The 19,923-nt window shown below is 35.2% G+C and overlaps 1 protein-coding gene and 1 long non-coding RNA gene across 2 annotated transcripts in view; one reads left to right on the top strand and one right to left on the bottom strand.

Moving 5' to 3' along the window:
* Positions 1 to 4,511, top strand: part of NAMPT (nicotinamide phosphoribosyltransferase) — a 49,870-nt gene extending 45,359 nt beyond the window's left edge. The window contains exon 11 of the mRNA XM_077163244.1: positions 1,923 to 4,511. Within this exon, the coding sequence (XP_077019359.1) occupies positions 1,923 to 2,033 (111 nt within the window). The 3' untranslated portion in view covers positions 2,034 to 4,511. The remainder of the gene's footprint in view (positions 1 to 1,922) is intronic.
* On the bottom strand, positions 1,391 to 19,067 carry LOC143686771 (uncharacterized). Its single transcript, XR_013177276.1, has 2 exons — positions 18,100 to 19,067; positions 1,391 to 1,551 (listed from the first exon to the last, which is right to left on the bottom strand). It is a non-coding gene; the product is annotated as an uncharacterized LOC143686771 (long non-coding RNA).
* Between the last annotated feature and the right edge of the window lie 856 nt (positions 19,068 to 19,923).

Below are 19,923 nucleotides of genomic sequence, written 5' to 3'. Positions count from 1 at the left end.
AACAGTAGTAGGTTCCATGTTAAAAAGGAAGATTTTCGTGTTGTATTTTGTTTTTTAAATTGCTTCCAACAATTTTTCTTGGAGGGCAAAGTTTTATTATAAAGTGTAAAATAGTTGACCTAGCTTACCAAACCAAGATGAAAAATAAGAAATTGTTAGGTCAAAATATAAGACCTATACATATTTTGGGTGAAATTTTTTATAATTTTCTTTTAATCAGTTTTCCACATAGTGGCCAGCATCACACTGACTGATGGCCCTCAAAACATTTGATCTTTCAGGCAATTAGCAATGAATTTTTTCTGAAGAGGCATAATTAAGAATACTTAAAGGAAAAGATGTTGTTCTGAAGGACTTCTCATACTTATTACCAAAATTTCACTTTAGCAAAAATTTAGATAAAGGAAGCGCTGTTCAAATTCTAGGATGTTAAAGATAATGCTCTTTTTAAAAACTTTATAGTATCCAGCTCAGATGGCTTTCTTGATCTCATTTGATTGGTACAGAGAATTATATCTTAGTAGATAATAGGTAAAAACTAGGTAATGTATTCAAATTACATTACCAATCAAACTAGAAAAAATTATAGTATGCTGAAGTAGTCCACATAATCTAATGAATTTTAATATACTAAAGTATATTTTATAGGACACTAATTATATTTCCATGAAAACTTTACACTAAACATTAACACAGTAATATCTGTTTAGATTCTTTATACCATTTGAAACTTACTGCTTATAACATGTTTTTTTAAAATTTTTCAAAGTTTGATTAGAATTAAATAGCATTTGTCTTTTATGAAAATATACCTACATGTTCTAAAATCAAACTTTTAATGTTATATCCCTTTATATAGATTGTTATGCATTCCTTCACATCCTTCTGTTATGTCTTGCAGCTGCCTTGATTTTGCTTAATTTAAATGCTTTATCTCAGATGCACTGAAGTTATTTTAAATCAAGGGTAAAAGCATAAAGTGTTACTTTAAAAAGGCATTTGTAAGAGTATTTGAGGTGGTGATTAATTTATAATCATCTAGGCATTTTGATTTAAAAGGAACAAGCATTCCTAGATAAGTTATATTTAAATTTGTGGAAAACTGTGATTTTGTTAAAAATATTAGATAATGCCATATGTGCCTCAATGTTCAGGGCACAATGGATTACTTCTGTTGTGAGACAGGAGTGGCTTTACTAGACCCAAAAGGGAAATTAGTCATGATTCACTTAATTTTTCTTTGTTGCTCTGGACAGGGATCAAGTGGATTACATGTATCATTGACTTTTGGAGTATACACAGAGAGTTTTTAATTCACTCAATCTGCATTAGTCAAATAACTCTATATATGTTTAGTTCTGTGGGTTAGTTGATTTTTTTAAGACCAAAATTCAGTGACTGGTAAATTTATTAAGATTCCAAATTGGTAAGTTTAGTTAGCATTAAATCTGTTGGCTAAGTATATCAGAAGGTTTGACAGATTTTCCTTGATGCAATGTCTCAATGACAGTCACAGTTCTTCTGGACAACCAAGAATTGAACATCTTCCACCTGAAAAAATAAATAAATAGAAAATAATTGGTCAAGTAGGTGTTTTGTTTTGTTTTGTTCCTTTAAGGAAAATTGTTTTTAAAATGTAATGTTTAGATAATTCCTTTTATTAAAAGTTACATAGCAGGCAAGTCTGTGGTTGGCCATAATACCTGACTAGATAATTAGATTAATACCTAATTGTTTTTTGGAGAGTACCTAACTCTCTGCCTGCATTTTTGGCATCCTTTCTGTATTAAATCATTTCACAGTTTGAATGCCATCAGCATCTCTGTATTTAAATTATACTTTGATGAACTAGTGTGCTAATTAAGTATTTTGCTTGATAATCTCTAATATCATCATTAAATTTTAGTATTATGTTTCGGCAGGATCTTCTGCATACTGTCTTCAAGAATGGGAAGGTGACTAAAAGCTATTCATTTGATGAAGTAAGAAAAAATGCAAAGCTGAATATTGAACTGGAAGCAGCACTGCATTAGGCTTTGTTTTATGACTGTGAGTGTGTGTGTATACATAGGTAATGTTTATTGTACAGATGTGTGGGGTTTCTTTGTGTTTTATGATACATTACAGCCAAATTATTTGTTGGTTTATGGACATACTGCCCTTTAGATTTTTCCTTTTTTTAAGTGATCTCAATTAGTAAACTCAACCATGTAAGAGATTAATGCTAAGTAAGCTTTTTAGGGCCCTTTGCCAATAGGTAGTAATTCAATCTGGTATTGATCTTTTCACAAATAACAGAACCAAGAAACTTTTATATATAACTAAAGATCACATATAACAGATCTGCATAAAATTATCATGATTACTTTATGTTTATATTTAACTTGTATTTTTGTACAAACAAGATTGTGTAAGATATATTTAAAGTTTCCGTGATTTAACAGTCTTTCCAACTTTTCATGATTTTTATGAGCACAGACTTTCAAGAAAATACTTGAAAATACATTGCCTTTTGTCCATTAATCAGCAAATAAAACATGGCCTTAACAAAGTTGTTTGTGTTATTGTACAATTTGAAAATTATGTCAGGACATACCCTGTAGAATTACTAACCTCACTGCCCCTTGTTGAATATGTATTAATCATTCTACATTAAGAAAATAATGGCTCTTACTGGAATGTTTAGGCACTGTACAGTGATTATATACCTGGGTCGTATTGTACCAGTGAAATGCCAAATTTGAAAGGCCTGTATTGCAATTTTATATGTCAGATACTGCCTGTGGCTCTAATATGCACCTCAAGATTTTAAGAAGATAATGTTTTTAGAGAGAATTTCTGCTTCCACTATAGAATCTATACATAAATGTAAAATATTGACAAAGTGGAAGTGGCATATTTTAAAGTAATTACACTTCTGAATTTATTTTTCATATTCTATAGTTGATATGACTTAAATGAATTTCTGGAGTGGGTAGTGAGTGTACTTATTTTAAATGCTTTGATTCTGTTCTATTTTTCATTAAGGTTTTTAAATATTAAATTGAATATTAAATTGTATGGACATCATTTATTGATTTTAAACAAGCCCTGAATAGGTAATTCTTAAGCAAGTTTTCATGAGGATAAATTATCCCCCAAAAAAGCATGATAACAATGAAGGCAGAGAGTTGGCTAAATTTAAATTCAGCATCTGAATGTGCTGTGTGATTGCCATATTCTGAGATAGTCATCATATCCAACTAAAAGCTAAGCTTTATTTCAGATGATTGTTTTCTATTTAGGTCTGTTATTCTGAGGCACAGGGGTTGACAGACTAGGGCCAAAATCAGCTTGCTGTCTGTGCAAATTCATATTGTCTATGTCTGCTTTCCCACTACAAAGGCAGATGTGAATAGTTGCAACAGAAATTGCTGGCCTGCAGAGCCTAAGATATTTATTATCTGACCCATCACAGAAAATGTTTGCTGAATGCTGTTTTAAGGAAAAGAATGTGCTTTTGGATTTAATGAAATGGTGATTTCTAGGAAAGGGAGGAAGGGAGGAGGTGGTGGACTTTGTCTCTCCTTTGTTCTTTCTTTTCTCATTTAGGCATCTTATTTTATAAGACTGAGAAAAAAGATTTAACACATAACATTAAATGTGAAATTTTAAAAAGTGGAAAAGCCATAAATTATCTGTCTTAAAATTATATTCCAGTTACATCACTGGAGTAATTAGAGGTGAATTATCTTTATTAAATGTCTTTTATATGAGGCATTAAATAAATAGGTTTTTGCAGATGATCTAAATACTTGTTTAGTGAGAACGATAAACATTATTCATTTTTTATGGGTCTTCATCCTGTAATCCCCAGATAGAAAGTAATTTAAGATTTTTTTTAAAATATGTATATCTAAGTAAAATTTAGTATTAAGGGCACATCTTTCTTCAGAAAAATGTGCTAAGGGGCAGAAAATTTAAAGAAAATATATTTATTACCATCAACAATTTTGATAACCACCTGTATTTTTTTCATTTAAAATTAGAATTTTACTAGTGTTGTGTTCTATGAGTTTCAAGAGTTTGAAGCTATCTAGAGAAGTTTTATTTTGAAACATTCATTGAATGCTAAAAGCTGTACATTTGTACACGTCCATTGGGAAGCACGGGGAAGGGGGTAGTAGAATGATTAATCCTGTTAGCTCTTAGCCACCTAAAACTGATTATCCTGAATTTCTGTCACCAAGTGCTTAGTAGTTTTTACTTTCCCCCTTCTGAGTACCAAATGGTTAACATGGATCTCAAATAGGCCTCTGCTGTGTGTCACCCTTAAATCAGCACAGCTCTTCCAAACAAAAGCAAATGGCATGTATGGGTTTGCTTAAGGTATTAGAGTTATAGTTGACCTAATAATGTTCCTCAGTTTATATCACGAAGTATTTGTATTTTAAATTGAAGGTAAGAGTTCTGTGTTAAGACTCACAATTTATTTGTTCCCTATTCTTAAAATAAAATGGCTTTCAATTTTACCTTCTTTTCTTGAAATAAATTCTTATAAACTTTTTTTCATAGAGAAATCCATCTTGGAAAATTAGAGGAAAATGGCAAGGTATTTATTGTTCTTTTCATCCTAATTTAGAACTCACACATCATAATTTAGAATTCACAAATATTTTGTAGCTTTAAATTCTTTTTAAATCCACTCAATGGAGGATGTTTTTCTCCCAAGTCATGTGTTAAATCAATTCTGATATGTACTCAACATCAAAGACTAACATGTAATAAACATGGAAATAAAGTTTAGCTTGATTAGTGAAACATTAAATTTGACTGTGTGCTTCAAGTAATGATATTGTTACAGACCTACCTTTTTAAAAGTGTTTCTTCAGCTCAAAGATTTAAAGGATGAGAGAGAGGGAGGTGTCAAAGATGACTCCTTATTTTCTGCCTTGTGCAACTAGGTGAATGGCGTGTCTCTTACTAAGAGAGAACATGGGAGGGAGACCAGATTTGGGCAGAAAGAGCATAATTCCTAAATTAAAGTTTGAGATGCTTTTGAGACATTTAAATTAAGTAGGTGGTTGGATATATGTGTCTGGGGACTGAAGGATCTCAAGGTATGAATTCCCTGTATATGTGATCATTGGAGACACAAAAGAGGATACTTTCCTAGGGAGAACGGAGAGCAGGGATTGGCAAACCACAGGCCATAGACCAATTCCAGCCCTCTACCTGATTTTATAAAGCAAGTTTTACTGGAACACAGCCACACCACTTGTTTTAAGTATTGTCTTTGGCTGCTTTCCTGCTGCTATGGCAGAGTTGAGTAGTAATAGTAGTAGCACTGTAACCCACAAAGCCTAAGATAGTTTACTGTCTGGCCCTCTACCGAGAAAAGTATGCTGATTCTTAGCACAGACTATAAAGAAGGAAGGACCCAGGGCAAAACCACGAGGAACTCTAGCATCTGAAGTCATACTCGATGAGCAGAAAGAGGAATCTGACAAACCATGGCCAAGGAGATGAAAGGAAAAGCAGAAGTCAAGTCATGAATGCCGAAGCAAGGGAATTTTTCAGCTCAGGTGTTGGATGCTGTTGAGAGGTGAACCAGAGTGAGGAATTAGAAACATCTATTAGATTTAGCCACAAGGAAATAATTGGTGGCCTTATATACATTCCTTTCCAGAAACTTAAGGCAAACACTAGAAAAAGCCTACCTTATACAACTCTTTGATTTTGGCTGTGATAGAGTAGAGAAAATGAGGCAATAATGGGCCTTCCTATCCCTGCTATCTACTTCCCTATCTCTGAAAAGGAACCAGAAAACAAAGAGAAATTAAAGGTAAAAGAGCAAAAAGGGATCAGTGGTGGTGTTAGGTTCCGAAGAAGGTAGATGAGTATGGTATCCAAAACACTGCTACACGTGTGGACCTTTAGATGGGAGAGGACACTTCTATTATAGAAGAGGATGGGTACAGATTCAGTCTTTGGCTTTGTGTGAAATCAGGCACCAGATCACTTGAAATTGAAAGGAAGGTGGGAAGGAGGTTGCAGTATTGAAAATGGAGGTTTTAAAATAATTGCTATGGAGAATAAATTGACTAGACATAGTAGGACTGCAGGGCAGTGTTGACCCAGCTGTTCGGTGATCAAGAATTTATGGTAAAAATTTGCATTTTGTGATTTTTTTTTCTCACTAATACCTTGCTGCCTTTGTGTATATAGGCACAGAGAAAATGGAGATGCTTGGGTTCATCCAGAAGTTGGGGTTTTGCCAGATAAATCTGATAGCACAACAAAGGGGTAAGGGAGCTCAGAATATTGGCAAGAATTAACTAAATAATTGTCCTACAATTATCTAAGCTGGAAAGGAAGTGAAGGCAACACAAAGTTGGCTAATGAATGGGAAGACAGTTGAGACTCTGCTGGACAATCCTGATATACTGGAAATTGTTGAACAAGCAGAGTTGGAAGGAACAAGCAGATTTGGAAGGATAGGAAACTGTAGCCTGAGACCAGAGTGCTTCAATTAGTGATCCTGAGAGGAGGAAGTTCATAGGGCATAAGATCCAGGGAGTGACCATGCAATTGCTGAATGAAGTAAAGCTCACTGGAGACAAAAATCAAGAAACCTGAGAGGACTAATGGGTGGACAAGTAGATATTGAAATCATCCAGAGAGATGACAGAATTGGAGTAGAGAAAAAAGCTATAACAGGTACCAAAGTGTTTAGTGAATGAAGGGAAGCCAAAAGGAAGCTGAAACAAGGAGGAGTGACAGCCTGAAAGGGATCAGGGATTATTTTAAGAATTTGGGGAATTAATGGTCAGAAAATGACAATAGAGACTGTAACCCTGCCTCTCAATTCAGAAAATTAGATGAGAAGAGGTGAGTCTGCAATAGAAACAACTCCAAAAGACTTGGGAAACCTTTCCCAGCCTCTTGGAAAGGTCCAGTCATACATGGACACATTAAACTTATTCAGAAGTGCTTTATTCCAGAGGTTTGATGTTCTTTATCTGGCACTTAAGCAATATTTGTTGAATTAATATATGAATGGAGGGAAGGAATAATCTAGATCAGGAATTTCTTCTGGGTTTTATTCCTTGCTGCAAACACCTGTCACTGGAACACAAGTATTCAAGCCTTCAAATGTATTTTTGAATTTTTTGTTTTAAATGTTTTAAGATTTATACTTTACTTCTTAAAGAGACCAGCCAAAGCATTTTGCAACTAAAATTAAAATCACTTTCTCCTATGTATTCAGATTTTCCCACCACATTTTAAATTATCGTTTTCTTTTCATTCAAGTTTCTCTAACTGTTAACTGTTCCCCAATGACAGCTGTATTTAGTTCATAGTTCTCTATTCCATTAAAACTTGTATATGAAAATATTTCTTTAAGGTATTTCAGCAAAAAGAAATACATTCTTGAAAGGAATTTTAGAATCATTCTTATTGTCAACTTCAAAATATCTTTTAACACAAAAATGGGTCCTAAATGAGAAATTTTGCCTGAATGCTGTCACGTGGACTGATGACTCCTTGCCCTGCACACATAGCTCTTAGTGACAGTTGTTATATCCACAAGGGACCAGGGTCTTTTACCACGTACAGGGCTCATATTGCTCTCTTGATGGATAGTGTAGTTTCTTGCCTTCAACCTCTCCCTTTCTATTCCTTTCCCCTCAGCCAATAAACATGTTTTTCCGATGCTTAAAAAAAAAAAAAAAAAAAAGGTAACTCTCCCTTGATCAAACCAGCTCTAGTTTCCCATCTCTCATTCATATCCAGACTTCTCAAGCTACGTTCATTTACTCTCCATTGACTGCCTCACATCCCATTTATTCATGTCCCCTCTAGTTCTCATGCATACCGTTCTAGTGATGCTTTTTGTAGTAAACAATAACCTCCCAATTGACAAATAAATTTAGTACTTATCTCACTGAAGGACTTCTCTTGGATTTACCACCACTAATAATTCATTCCTTAAATACTTCACTATCTTCTGTGTTATAACATTCTAGGGTCTTCTCCATCTCTATGACTGTCCCTTCATTTTCTTGGGCTCTTCTTCATACACTTGCCTTTTAAATATTGGCATGTCCCATTTATCTCCATATTCAATTGGCTGATCTCAGTAATTTGAATGGTCTCAGCCAAAACCTGTGTACTAGAGACTCCAGACATTTACAGTTCTAGCCCTCTGAATCTCTCTGCTCATCTATGGTACATTTCTGCCCAAATGCCCACTCAGATGCAACAAGTCCAAACTTAAATTTTTTGCACATTTGTCATATTTTTCCAGATTCTTTATCACATTTGGAAGGTTCAGTCAGCCACCCAATTAAAATCTGGGTTGCAATCCTTGACTTCCCTCTCCATTACTTTACACATACAATCAGCCACATAGTCCTACTGATTAACCTACTAAATAGTGTTATAATCTGTTCCTCACCAACTCCTATTTCAGCCACATTCAAATGTTGTTGATTAAGCAAATGTCACTAAAAGTGCTTTGCTAACCTCTCTATAATAATGATAATATCCTGAACATTTTAATAAGTGTTTTAAAGAAAAAGTAGATAACTTTTCCAAAATATTTTCATATATTACTGCCTACTTTAAAATTCTTAGAGTAAATTCATGAGGTAGGTAAGGTGTTTTATCAAAATATAGATTAGAAACTAAAGTATAAAGAGGTTGATTTATCTCAGATTACCTTGTATGTAGTTTAGTAGTTCATAACTTTTCTTGGGTCTTAAACTTCTGAGAAATTTGATGAAAGGTATGGACACTTCCTAGAAAAATTCTCATTGCACATACACAATATGCACATAATTTAAGGGAGCTGGTTTTACAGACTCCACATTGAGAACTGCTCCTCTAGTTAACTGCCGAGCAAGGATTAAGGATTCAGGGCTCATTCTAACATATTCTCTTCTCTCTATTTGAACTGCTGGTGATGCTATTAAGAATTTTAAGTATTTAAGTAACTTACATTGATTTTAGAATAAGACAAAATGAATAAAATTTTACTTCAACTCTTAGGTTCTATAGACTTCACCAATACACATTGCAAAATTGGTGGCTATTTTGAATGTCTTTTTTTACAGAGAATCACAAACTTAGGAAGTAAAATTAAGAAATCTAACTACATGAAGTGGGAAAATTTGATTCTGTTTCCAGAAATGTAGCAGGCTAGGTGATTCTGACCACCCTCATGCTGAAAAACAACAACAACAACAAAAAAAAAGCTGATGGATAACTTTTTTAAAAAACTTGAAGTATTGAACAGGACAGTAAGAAATAACTAGGTCAAAATCCAAGTGAAAATGGGACCTTGGAGAGGTAACCAAGCACATTAAGGTGCTTTTGCCTGGGGCATTTATCAAAACTGGAGACTATGATCTTTAATTTTCAGGGCTTGACAGAACATGGTGAACAGAAATCAAAGCCTACGGCCTGTTTAAGATAGGGAGCCAAATTAAAGACCCTCCTGCCTTAATAGTCCTCTAAATGGCTATTATAACCTCAGGATAAGGATGAATCAGTAGTAAAGGCCACATACCGGGGGCACTGCAAGAAAAGTTGCTTTTGCTCCAGTCAACTGAAAAAAATCTTCAGTTGCCATTGCAAGCTGGCCCTCGTGCTAATTTGCAGTCCATATTTATATCCTCTACATATTAAACAAAAATCTCAGGCTATAAACTTAGATTAAACTGTACTGGTAGTGTTTCCTAAATGTTTGTTAGAAGGACATGTAAAATCCTCTCTGAAAGGTTACTCTTTTCATCCCAAACATCAAAAAATTCCAGAATTATTTTTTAAGGAAAATGAACAGGTCACAAAATAATTAACCACATAAGGAAACTAAGTACCATCAGTGAGAGTAAAAGAAAAAAATCCACAAAGGGATTAGATATTGAAATCATGAGACAAATTGTAAAACTATGCTTAATATGTTTAAAGAAGCAAATATATAAGCTTGAAAATGCCTGCAGAGAATAGGATAGATTTGGAAAAGGACTTAATAGAATTTCTGGAAATTAAAAATAAAGTAGCTGAAATTAACAACTGGCTAATATCAGATAAGAAAACTAAAGTAAACCAATAAATTGCAAGAGAAGATAGAAAGAATTATTCCGAATGAGGCACCAAACAAATAAAAAAGAATTTGAGAAACATGGAAAAGTGAGAATGCCTAACAGATGACTAATCAGAGCTATAGAAGAAGAGAGAAAGTGGGATAGAGGCCTTTATTAGTTTAAGCTGCCGGAATGCAATACACAAGAAATGGAATGGCTTTCTATTTGGGGCAGGGAGGAGAATAGCTTTTTAAAGAGGAATTTATTATGTTACAGTTTACTGTTCTAAGGAAATGAAAGTATCCAAATTAAGGCACCAACAAGAGGTTACCTTCACTCAAGAAAGGCTGATGCTGTCCAGAACACCTCTGTCAGCTGGGATGGCCCATGGCTGCCATCTACTGGTCCTTGTTCCTGGTTCTTTGCTTTCAACTTCTAATGCCAGTAGTTTCCTCTCTAAGCATCTGTGGGCCTTCACTTACAACGGGGTTCTGACTTGCTGAGCATCTCATGGGAAGGCACATGGTGACATCTGCTGGGCTCTGTTGGTGTCTAGGCATCTTCTCTCTCTCGGCACTGTAAGCATCTCCAAACGTCCATGTCTCTGAAGTAACTGTTCTGCAAGTGTCTGCATCTGCTCTGATGACTCTGGCTCTCTCCAGAGAAAAGGATTCCAGTAAACTAGTCAAGACCCACCTGGAATGGGTGGAGGCACATCTCTATCTAATCAAAAGGTCACACCCACAATTGGCCATGTCATACCTCCATGGAAATAATCTAATCAAAAGTTTCTACCCTATGATACTGGCTCAGAATTAAAATAAATGACTGCTCCCATAAGATTGGATCAGGATTAAAACCTGGCTTTTCTGGGGTACATAAGATTCAAACCAGCACAAGGCTATATTCAAGAAATGAGAGCTGAAAGTTTACCTCAACTGATGAAGAGCAGTGATCCAAAGATTAAAGAAGCTCAGTGAATCCCAAGCAAGATAAGTAAAAGAAATCCACATCCATACACACTATAGTGAAACTGCAAGTCAACAAATGCTAAGAAATGATCTTAAAAGCAGCCAGCAGAAAAAAAAAAGATTGCATTTTAAGAAGAGACAGATTGTCAGCTGAATAGCAACAAGGGAAGCCAGAAGACAATGGAGATGACCTAGAAAGACAACATCTGAAAAGGAAATGGTTGCCTACCCAGAATCCTATTTCCAGTAAATCTATTTTTTAAGAATGAGCACAAAATAAAGACACTTTCAGGCCACCAAAACCAAAGTTTTCCACCAGCATACCTTCAGTAAAGGTTCTAAGGATGAAAGAATGAAGAGCAATTAAAGTAACAAATATGAATGGGTAAATCTAAACAAACATGAGTATATAAAACAATAATGATTGTCTTGTAAATTTAAACTAAACTATAAAATATAGATGCATAGCATAAATACACAAGCATTATAAATCAGGAGCAGAGTAAATGGAATTAAAAGTGTTGTAAGGCACCTGAATTATTGGGAAGAGGTCAAAGTTACTGATCAGTCTTAGACTAAGTGTGTATGTTATACTAGTAGGAATAGATAGGAATAAAGTAGGTTCTTTTCCAACTACCAAAAAGTTAAAATTTTTCTAAAGGAAAATGTGGGGCAAACAAAGCAAAAGAATAATAAGGTGAATGTTATATACATCCTACACACATAAGTGATGCATACATGTATTCTGTACACACCATACAATCAGTTATCACATGGACTAAATGTTCAGCTAAAAGTCATTAAACTGATATTTAATTCAGCTTTGTGCTACCTATCTGAAGCCTCAGATACAAAAAATGGAAAATATCTTAAATTAACAGTTTACTGAAAACAATTGCTATTTTTCTTTAAATCTGATGACTTGTTTGCTCAGGGTTTCTGACCAAGACAGGCTGAAACAACACATTGCATCACTGGACTCTAAAACAGTTTGCAACAAAATACAGCACTCACATTCCAGCAACAAGTTAGTAGGTTTATTTGCCAAACTTCTGAGATAACGTGTGCCTGTGGCAAAGTACTCTACATTCTCTCTCCAAATTATGGTGATGCTTGGAAAGCCATATTTAGGATTATCAGAGAACAGTTTAGACATGCAGGAAAAGATACATTCAGAGAAACCATCCATGCTGTTGATTATGTTTCTGCACTCTGTTCCTTCCAGTTTTTATGTTTCTCACATTCACTTCTTGTATATTTTATCAGGGTTTAGCAGCATTGCCCTTTGTATCAGTAGGAGGAGTAGAATGGGTTGGGGGGACACATCAGAATTACCTGCGGGGCTTTTCTAAACCACATGCAATTGTTCCTGAAAATCCAGTATATTCCAGGATATGACAATAAAAGGGCCAGTGTAGTTTGGATAAACTCCCCAGCATCTCTGCTTGAGAATCACTGTTATATAGAAACCATATTACCTCCATTATAAACCTGCATTAGCAGTGTTCTCCCTACTATTTAGAGAGCAAGGCTCAGCAAAAGATAGTCAAGAACGCTTCTGTGAGGGTTATACAACATGTCAACCACTTAATCTGCGTGAGGAAAGAAAAGTCTAATTTTCCTAAAGGGAGTAAAGAGGAGAATGATTTGACCTTGAAAAGGGACAGATTTCGTATTTCTTGGCTACACAAATCTATTAATATGTCAAAACATGCTCCTTCCTCTATTTCACATATGATACCCTGGCAACATAACTCTGTAGAGGTTTACATCAACAACTTCATGTGTGAAATAGTTTTGAGTTTATATTTTTCTACATTATCTATATTCTTTACAATGTACATGTACTACATTTATTATCCAAAAACAGCAACAAGCAAACATTGGGATGCCCAGGACTCCTCTGACAGTGATGAGTTTATCTAACTGCTGGAGGTGAGTAGGAAGAGTTTTCTCTATCAAGAGCCACTGGGCCATTGAAAAAACTTGGCTTCATAGTTAAAGAACAAACTCGTATGTGTGTGTATGTATAAGTCTATATGTATATCTGTGTGAATACATACATATATACCTATATATACATACACTTATTTACATGGATAGAATAAAGAAGGGAGAGAGAAAAATACCTCATTCCTCTAAACCAGTTTTGAAATCAGCAAATAACAAAATAATCAATATAGATACCACAAATAAAAGCATATTTCATTTCCATAGGCTCAGGTAAGGCATGGTCACTTTACATATTGATAGACAAAACATACAACTCGTAAAACTATCTTTTGGAAGAAAGAGTAATTAAATTTTTTTTAAATGGGGGATGGGGGAACCAGGTTGCACTGAGTCAAATAATAGGTGGTGAAGCATTGGAGATTGAATATAGATAACTCTTTAGGGTTTAGCTTTTAGAAGGCAACAGAGAAATGGAAAGATAGATAGATAGGGATGTGGGATAAAGGGAACAGAGTTTGTCTGATATCATGTCAGGATGTCTGTATGCTAATAAGTGATCCAAAAAAAGAAAGAATATTGATGCAGAAAAATGGAAGTGGGGAATGGCCAAAGGATCAAAGTAACTGAGTCACCAAGAGGATACAGCAGCAGTTCCACTTTAACTGAGTCACCAAGAGGATACAGCAGCAGTTCCACTTCCACTTCCACTTAGGATGTATAAAGCTATAAGAGAGTGTCATTTCCACCCTAACAATGAGAAAAGGCCAGATACTCTAAAATTATAACTTTTCTTGAGCCCATCAGACAAGTGAGGATCAAAGGCAACTGAAATGAGGTATCAGTGAGGTTATCAGGCCACTAAAATAAACTGAAATTTAAAGGGTGGCAAGCCCAGGTGCACCAGTTGTTCAGTGGCAGAATGCTCGCCTTCCTTGTAGGAAACCCGGATTCGATTCCTGGGCCATGTACCCCCCAAAAATAAATAAATAAAAATAAAAAATAAAGGGTAGCAAGCCCCTCTGAAAAGAAACAGGACACATGAACTGTTTCACCTTTGGCAGACAATAGGAGAAAAATGTGGTAACCATAATAATGGGTAAGAAGAAAACATGAAGTTTTGATAAATTCTTAAGCACAGTGGGATTAACATATCAGTTTATAGTCACTGAAAGATCCAGACACAGGCAGAGTTCACAGTCATTAGGCAGCTTTTTACCATATGCCTCCACTGTGCTCATGATAAAGATTTAAGAGGAGAAGGCTGGACAAGAGGCTTAAAAGAGCCCATGCCAGTGGCATACAGGCATGAAATTCCACATGCTTCCCAGACACTTCTCTCACATGAAGCAAAATAGAAACTACCTAAAGCAATAAAAGCAACATTATTTTGTAGAATTTTCAACATATGTACGTATAAAATGTATGTATGACAGTAGTAGCACAAAAAAAGGAAGGAAATTGATGTATACTATTAGAGAAGGTTTTACAGCCTATGAGAAGCAGTATATTATTTGAAGGCAGACAATGGAAAGTTAAAGATGTATATGATAAATTCTAAAGCAAGCACTAATAAAATTTAAAAAGTACAATCAATAGTAGACATAAAATAATAACAAACACTTATTCATGAAAAGGGGCAGACAACTAAATGAAGCTAGGAGTCAACATGGAAAACTGGAAAATTCACAAATATGTAGAAATTCAACAGTGGATCAGTGGATCAAAGAAGAAATCACAAGGGAAATTAGGCAAGTGAAAACACATCAAAAAAGGATGCAGCAGAGGTAGTGCTGAGAGGGAAATTGATAGCTCTGAATACTTACATTTAAAAAGAAAAATCTCATATCGGTGATACAGTATCATACCTAGGGGAACTAGGAAAAGCAGATAAAATTTAACCCAAAGTAAAGGAAGGGAAGGAAATTACAAAGAATAGAGGAAAGATAAATTATCTAGAAAAGACAAAATCAACAAAACTAAAAGTTCTTTTATATGTTCCCGCAGTAAAAACAAAAAAAGAAGAAAAAAAAAATGAGCAAATCCAATCCAAAATATATAAAAAAGATAATACATCATTATCAAGTAGGGATCATCACAGGGAGCAAGCTTGGTTTAATACTTGAACATCTATGTGATTCACCATATTGTCAGAATAAAGGAGAAAATCCATATAATCTTCAGAAGATATACAGATAGAGTATTTGACAAAATCCAATACCCATGTGTGATTTAAAAGAGAAAAGTTATTAGGAATAAAAGAGAATGTTCTTAATCTGATAAAAGATACCTATAAAAAAAACCTTTAGCTAACATCATACCTGATGAAATATTAAATGCTTTCCTTCTTAGATCATTTGGTTTTAAACATTCTCTTCAACATTGTACTTGAGGTCCTTGTCAGTTCTATGAGGCAAGAAATGGAAATAAAAGATGAGAGGAAGAAGAAAAATCATCTCATTCACAGATGACACTATGGTCTAAGTAGAAAATGCTAAGGAATCTGGAAAGCAAACCTAGTAAGTAGATTTGGAAAGGTCACAGAACGGAAAGTCTGCATACAAATTTCAAAATCAATTGTATTCTATGTAGCAGTAGCAAACAACTGGAAAGATTCGATTTTTAGAAATTCATTTATAACTCGGAAAAGTAAAATACTGAGAAATAAATTTAACAAATTATACATAATATTTCTACACTGAAATCGATAGCCCATTGCTGAGATGGGGAAAAAAGAAGTAAAAATTGAGAGACGTTCACAGATTGGAAAACTCACTAGTCTTAAGATTTCAATTTGATGTATAGATTCAACATAATTCCAATCATAATCCCAGCAGACTTTTTAATAGAAGGATGAGATGATTCTAAAATTCATATGAAAATTCAAAAGACTCAGAATAGCCAAAACAACCTTTCAAAAGAACAAAGGTAGAAGATGTATATTACCCAACTTCAAAGACTATAGTAAACAAGATAGTATAGTAGTGGCATATGGATGGACAAAGCAATCCATGAAACAGAATAGACAGGTGAAATGCTCCCCCACCTTACATGTTCAGTTAATTTTCTACAAAGTTGCCAGAGCAATTCAAGAAACAAAGGATTTTCTTTTCATTAAATGAGGCTGAAACAATTGGATATTAAAATGAAAGAAAAAAACAAGAATTTTTGCTGTTACCTTACATCATATACAATTAGTTCAAGAAAGATCATAGCCTTAAACAAAACAAAAATTAAGCTCTAAGGCTTCTAAAAGAAAAGAAAGAATAATTTCATGACCTAGAGCAAGACAAGGATTTCTTAGGCAGGATACAGAAGGCAAAGCCATAAAAGAAAACTAAACTTCATCAAAATAAAATCTATATGGTTGCATAGCAATTTGTACATCCTCTGTACAAAGTGCAGTAATTACTTAGGTCATTATTTGTTCTGTCACTAGACAATATGATCTAGCAGGGCAGGAACAATGTCTGGCCTATATGTGTATTCCTAGGACCTAACCCAAGGCCTGGCAATAGTAGACACTCAACATTTCCTTGTTGAGCTCTCTTCTACCTCATACCATCTTCCCTACTGTCAAGGCACATCTCATTCTCCGCCTGCTCCCTCTACTCCATACTTCTCACATGCTCATTTCGTTGAGCAAAATTCTAGTGCTTTTTAAGGCAAACTGATATAACTGATAACAATGGAAATGGCTCAACTGACAATGATCTCAGTCAAAGGAATAATCTTCATTTTGTGGGGGAATTCCTGGCTAGCATTTCCAACTGCTCTACCCAAAAAGGCTCACTAGATCATTTCCCAGTAGGCACTCCAAAGAACTAGAGGTGTGAAACTTTCTTCAGGAATTCCCTGTTCAGAAGGTCTGAACTTCCAGTGTAGGCAGAACCCCATGAATAAAATCTCAGATCTTCCAAAATATAATTTTTGTTTGTTTTAACTTTTTTTTAAACCACAATCCCTCAGTAAGAAACATGTATCACATTGTAACTCAGTACACACACACATACATATTGTTTTAGTTTCCTAGGCTGCTCAAATACCATGAAATGATTCAGCTTAAACAATGGGGAATTATTCACTTGTGGTTTTGAGGCCAGGTAAATGTCCAAATCAAGTCATCATCAAGGTAGTACTTTCTCCCCAAAGACTGTGACATTTTGGGGCTGGCTGCCAGTGATCCTTGGTCCCTCTGTCACCTGGCAAGGTACACTGCAGCATCTCCTGGGATCCTCTCTCTTCCATGTTCCATTTCAGTTTCTTGGTTTCTATGGCTTTTTCTCTATCTGAATTTTATTCTTATATAAAGGACTCCAGTCATAAGATTAAGACCCATCCCAGTTGTGATGGGACACACCTTAACTGAAATAGCCTTTTCAAAAGGTCCTACTTACAATGGGTTCATACCCACAGGAATGTATTAAATTTAAGAAAATATTTTGCTGGGGCACATACTGCTTCAAACCACCACACATATGCCACTGAAACCCTTCATTTGTGTTCAATGTACTCTGATATTGCTATTCTGTTTGGTTCTATCCTATTCTATCCTATTTGCTGTTTCTAACCTACAAAAATGATTTCTTGAACCACTAATGGTCATGATCTGCAGTTGAAAAAGTACTGATCTAAAGTAACCCAGTATAGCAGCATCCACCCTGGTCTCTTAATCACAAGATCATAGCTTTCCAAGGAGCCCCAAGCCACATGGGTCCCTAAGCCAAATTTAAGAGTTCCAGCTATAACCAGATCAGCTTCAGAAATGCCATAAACAAACTGACTTGCTCACTGTGCCTGCTCCAATATTAAGAAAGACTGGAAGGGAAAGACATGAACATTTATGATAATCAACTCGGTGCTAGGCATGCTAGGTACTTTACATGAACGACTTTCCTTAATCACCTCCATAACTCTATGGTAGGTATCTTTCCCATTTTACAGGTGAAAAAACTGATGAGCATAGATTTAAAGTAACATGTAAAGCCATATAGCTAATAAGGAACAAAATGAGATTTCTAGCTAGAGCTGTCTGACTCCATATCCAACCTACTCATCTTTCCGACTACGTTACATCAACCAAATGGAAAAGAGTCCCTCCCTCTTACCCTTTTCCCCTACGTCTGTCCACATACTGCATCTCACTCCAGATCTGGTTTTGTAGTCAATAGGGGTTCAGGAAGACCTCTCCAAGGAGCAGCTGCTTCTTGAGACCAGTTGGCAGTTTATTTTCTATGAGATTTTGAAGTTCTTGGTCATTGTGTGTATAGCCTCAATATGAGTATGCATGTCCATTGCTCTTCTACTCTCCAAATCACACACAAGCTTTCAATAAACGCTTTCAGTTTCTTGAAGTCATACATCAAGCTCCACACTTCCCTTTTCTGGTGCCTCAGCTGACCCAGCCACTCATGAATGACTAACTAGAATGTATTTTTAGTTCCTTTAGCAGCTGACCTAGACTGTTCACTGAGAAGGCTACAGGAGGTGGGAAGGGCTGTAGCAGCCTCATCAAAACCACTTATCAGGCAGCTGATTGCCTGCAGTTTGGGCCAAGGGCTGAAAATAAGAACTCACATGGGCAGAGATTTCTAGGTGGGGAGATAGAGTGGGATAGCTACCCAGTAGCAATCCAGATTGCCACTTCAGCCCATCTGGGGCTGTGGGATAGACGAGGACAAATAATATGAAGAGGGAGGTAAGTGCACTCTAAGAAGTCTGCAGTAAAATCCCAAAATAAAAATCTACCCTGAAAGTCATAAAAAGCCCTTGGAGTTTGGCTCCCCTCCCTGACTCTTCTCCTCCAGCTTTCTTCAAAGGTTATCTGGCATGCATAGTACCATGGGAAGCTGAGACCATTTTCTTTGGCTATGCACTTAGAAAAGCATTCTGTACCCATGCTCTGTTAAAGGGTTCAATCTAATAGCAAAAGGCAAATTCCTTTGGTGAGAATATGAGCCTCTTCAGAACACCCTCAAAAGTCATATTAACTGTTCACGTGACAATTCAGCATATACTTTGATCTAATCTCCCTTTAAAAGATTATTCTATATCCACTAGTTTAAGGATATGTAGAAAAATTGTAGATACATAGAGAGATACTAAATATATATGCAGATATGCAGAATATCTAGAGAGATATATGAAGAGATTACACTAAATACTTTTACTCTAAGAGACACACATTGAAGATATTAGTACTGTAAAAAAAAAACTGCCTTTCAATTCTATTTGTATAAGTTCACATCTTTGCTCAATGAAGCTCTAGGCAAAAAGAACAAATGCCTTTTCAAATAATTTGAACCAGTTTTTTGTCCTGATCCAAACAGACTAAAAGAAATTAGTATCTCAGCCTTTTTTTGTTGGTTTTTTTTTTCAGAGTAATATAAGGAAAAATATCAAAGTTTATAGTTTCTCCCAATTATAGACAGTAGTTCCCTTTTATTTTCTTGGCTTATCACAAATCTGAAGACTGACTACTTTGTATAAATGACAATTGCTTGATACATCTCTCAATTCCTACTGAGTTCCCTCCTCCATCTCCATTTTTTTTTCTACTTTTATTGCATCTATTTGGTTTTTTGTCCTGGAGGGTTTCTCACAGCCTACTGTTTGTGATTGCTTCCCTATTATTTAATATGTTCCTCAGTCATATTTCTGAGAGGTGGTTAAATCTAGAAGCTTAATCAAATTCAAGTTATTTTTTTGGTAATATTGCTTCAATGGTGATTTTGTATACTTCCATTGGGACACAAAATGACTGGCTATCTCCAGTTTTATGATAGTAGCAAACATCAATGGTCTTTGCCAGATCTGTGAATTTAACTGGGATTTTAAAATGGAGCTATACTAATTCTACTATTCTTATTTATTATCTGGGATACATCTATAAAGGGATTCATGAGTTCATTAACTATATGATTGCCCTAAAG

Source organism: Tamandua tetradactyla, chromosome 1 (genome assembly GCF_023851605.1).
Source record: "Tamandua tetradactyla isolate mTamTet1 chromosome 1, mTamTet1.pri, whole genome shotgun sequence".
NCBI lineage: Eukaryota > Metazoa > Chordata > Mammalia > Pilosa > Myrmecophagidae > Tamandua > Tamandua tetradactyla.
This window is presented reverse-complemented; position numbering and strand designations above follow the sequence as displayed.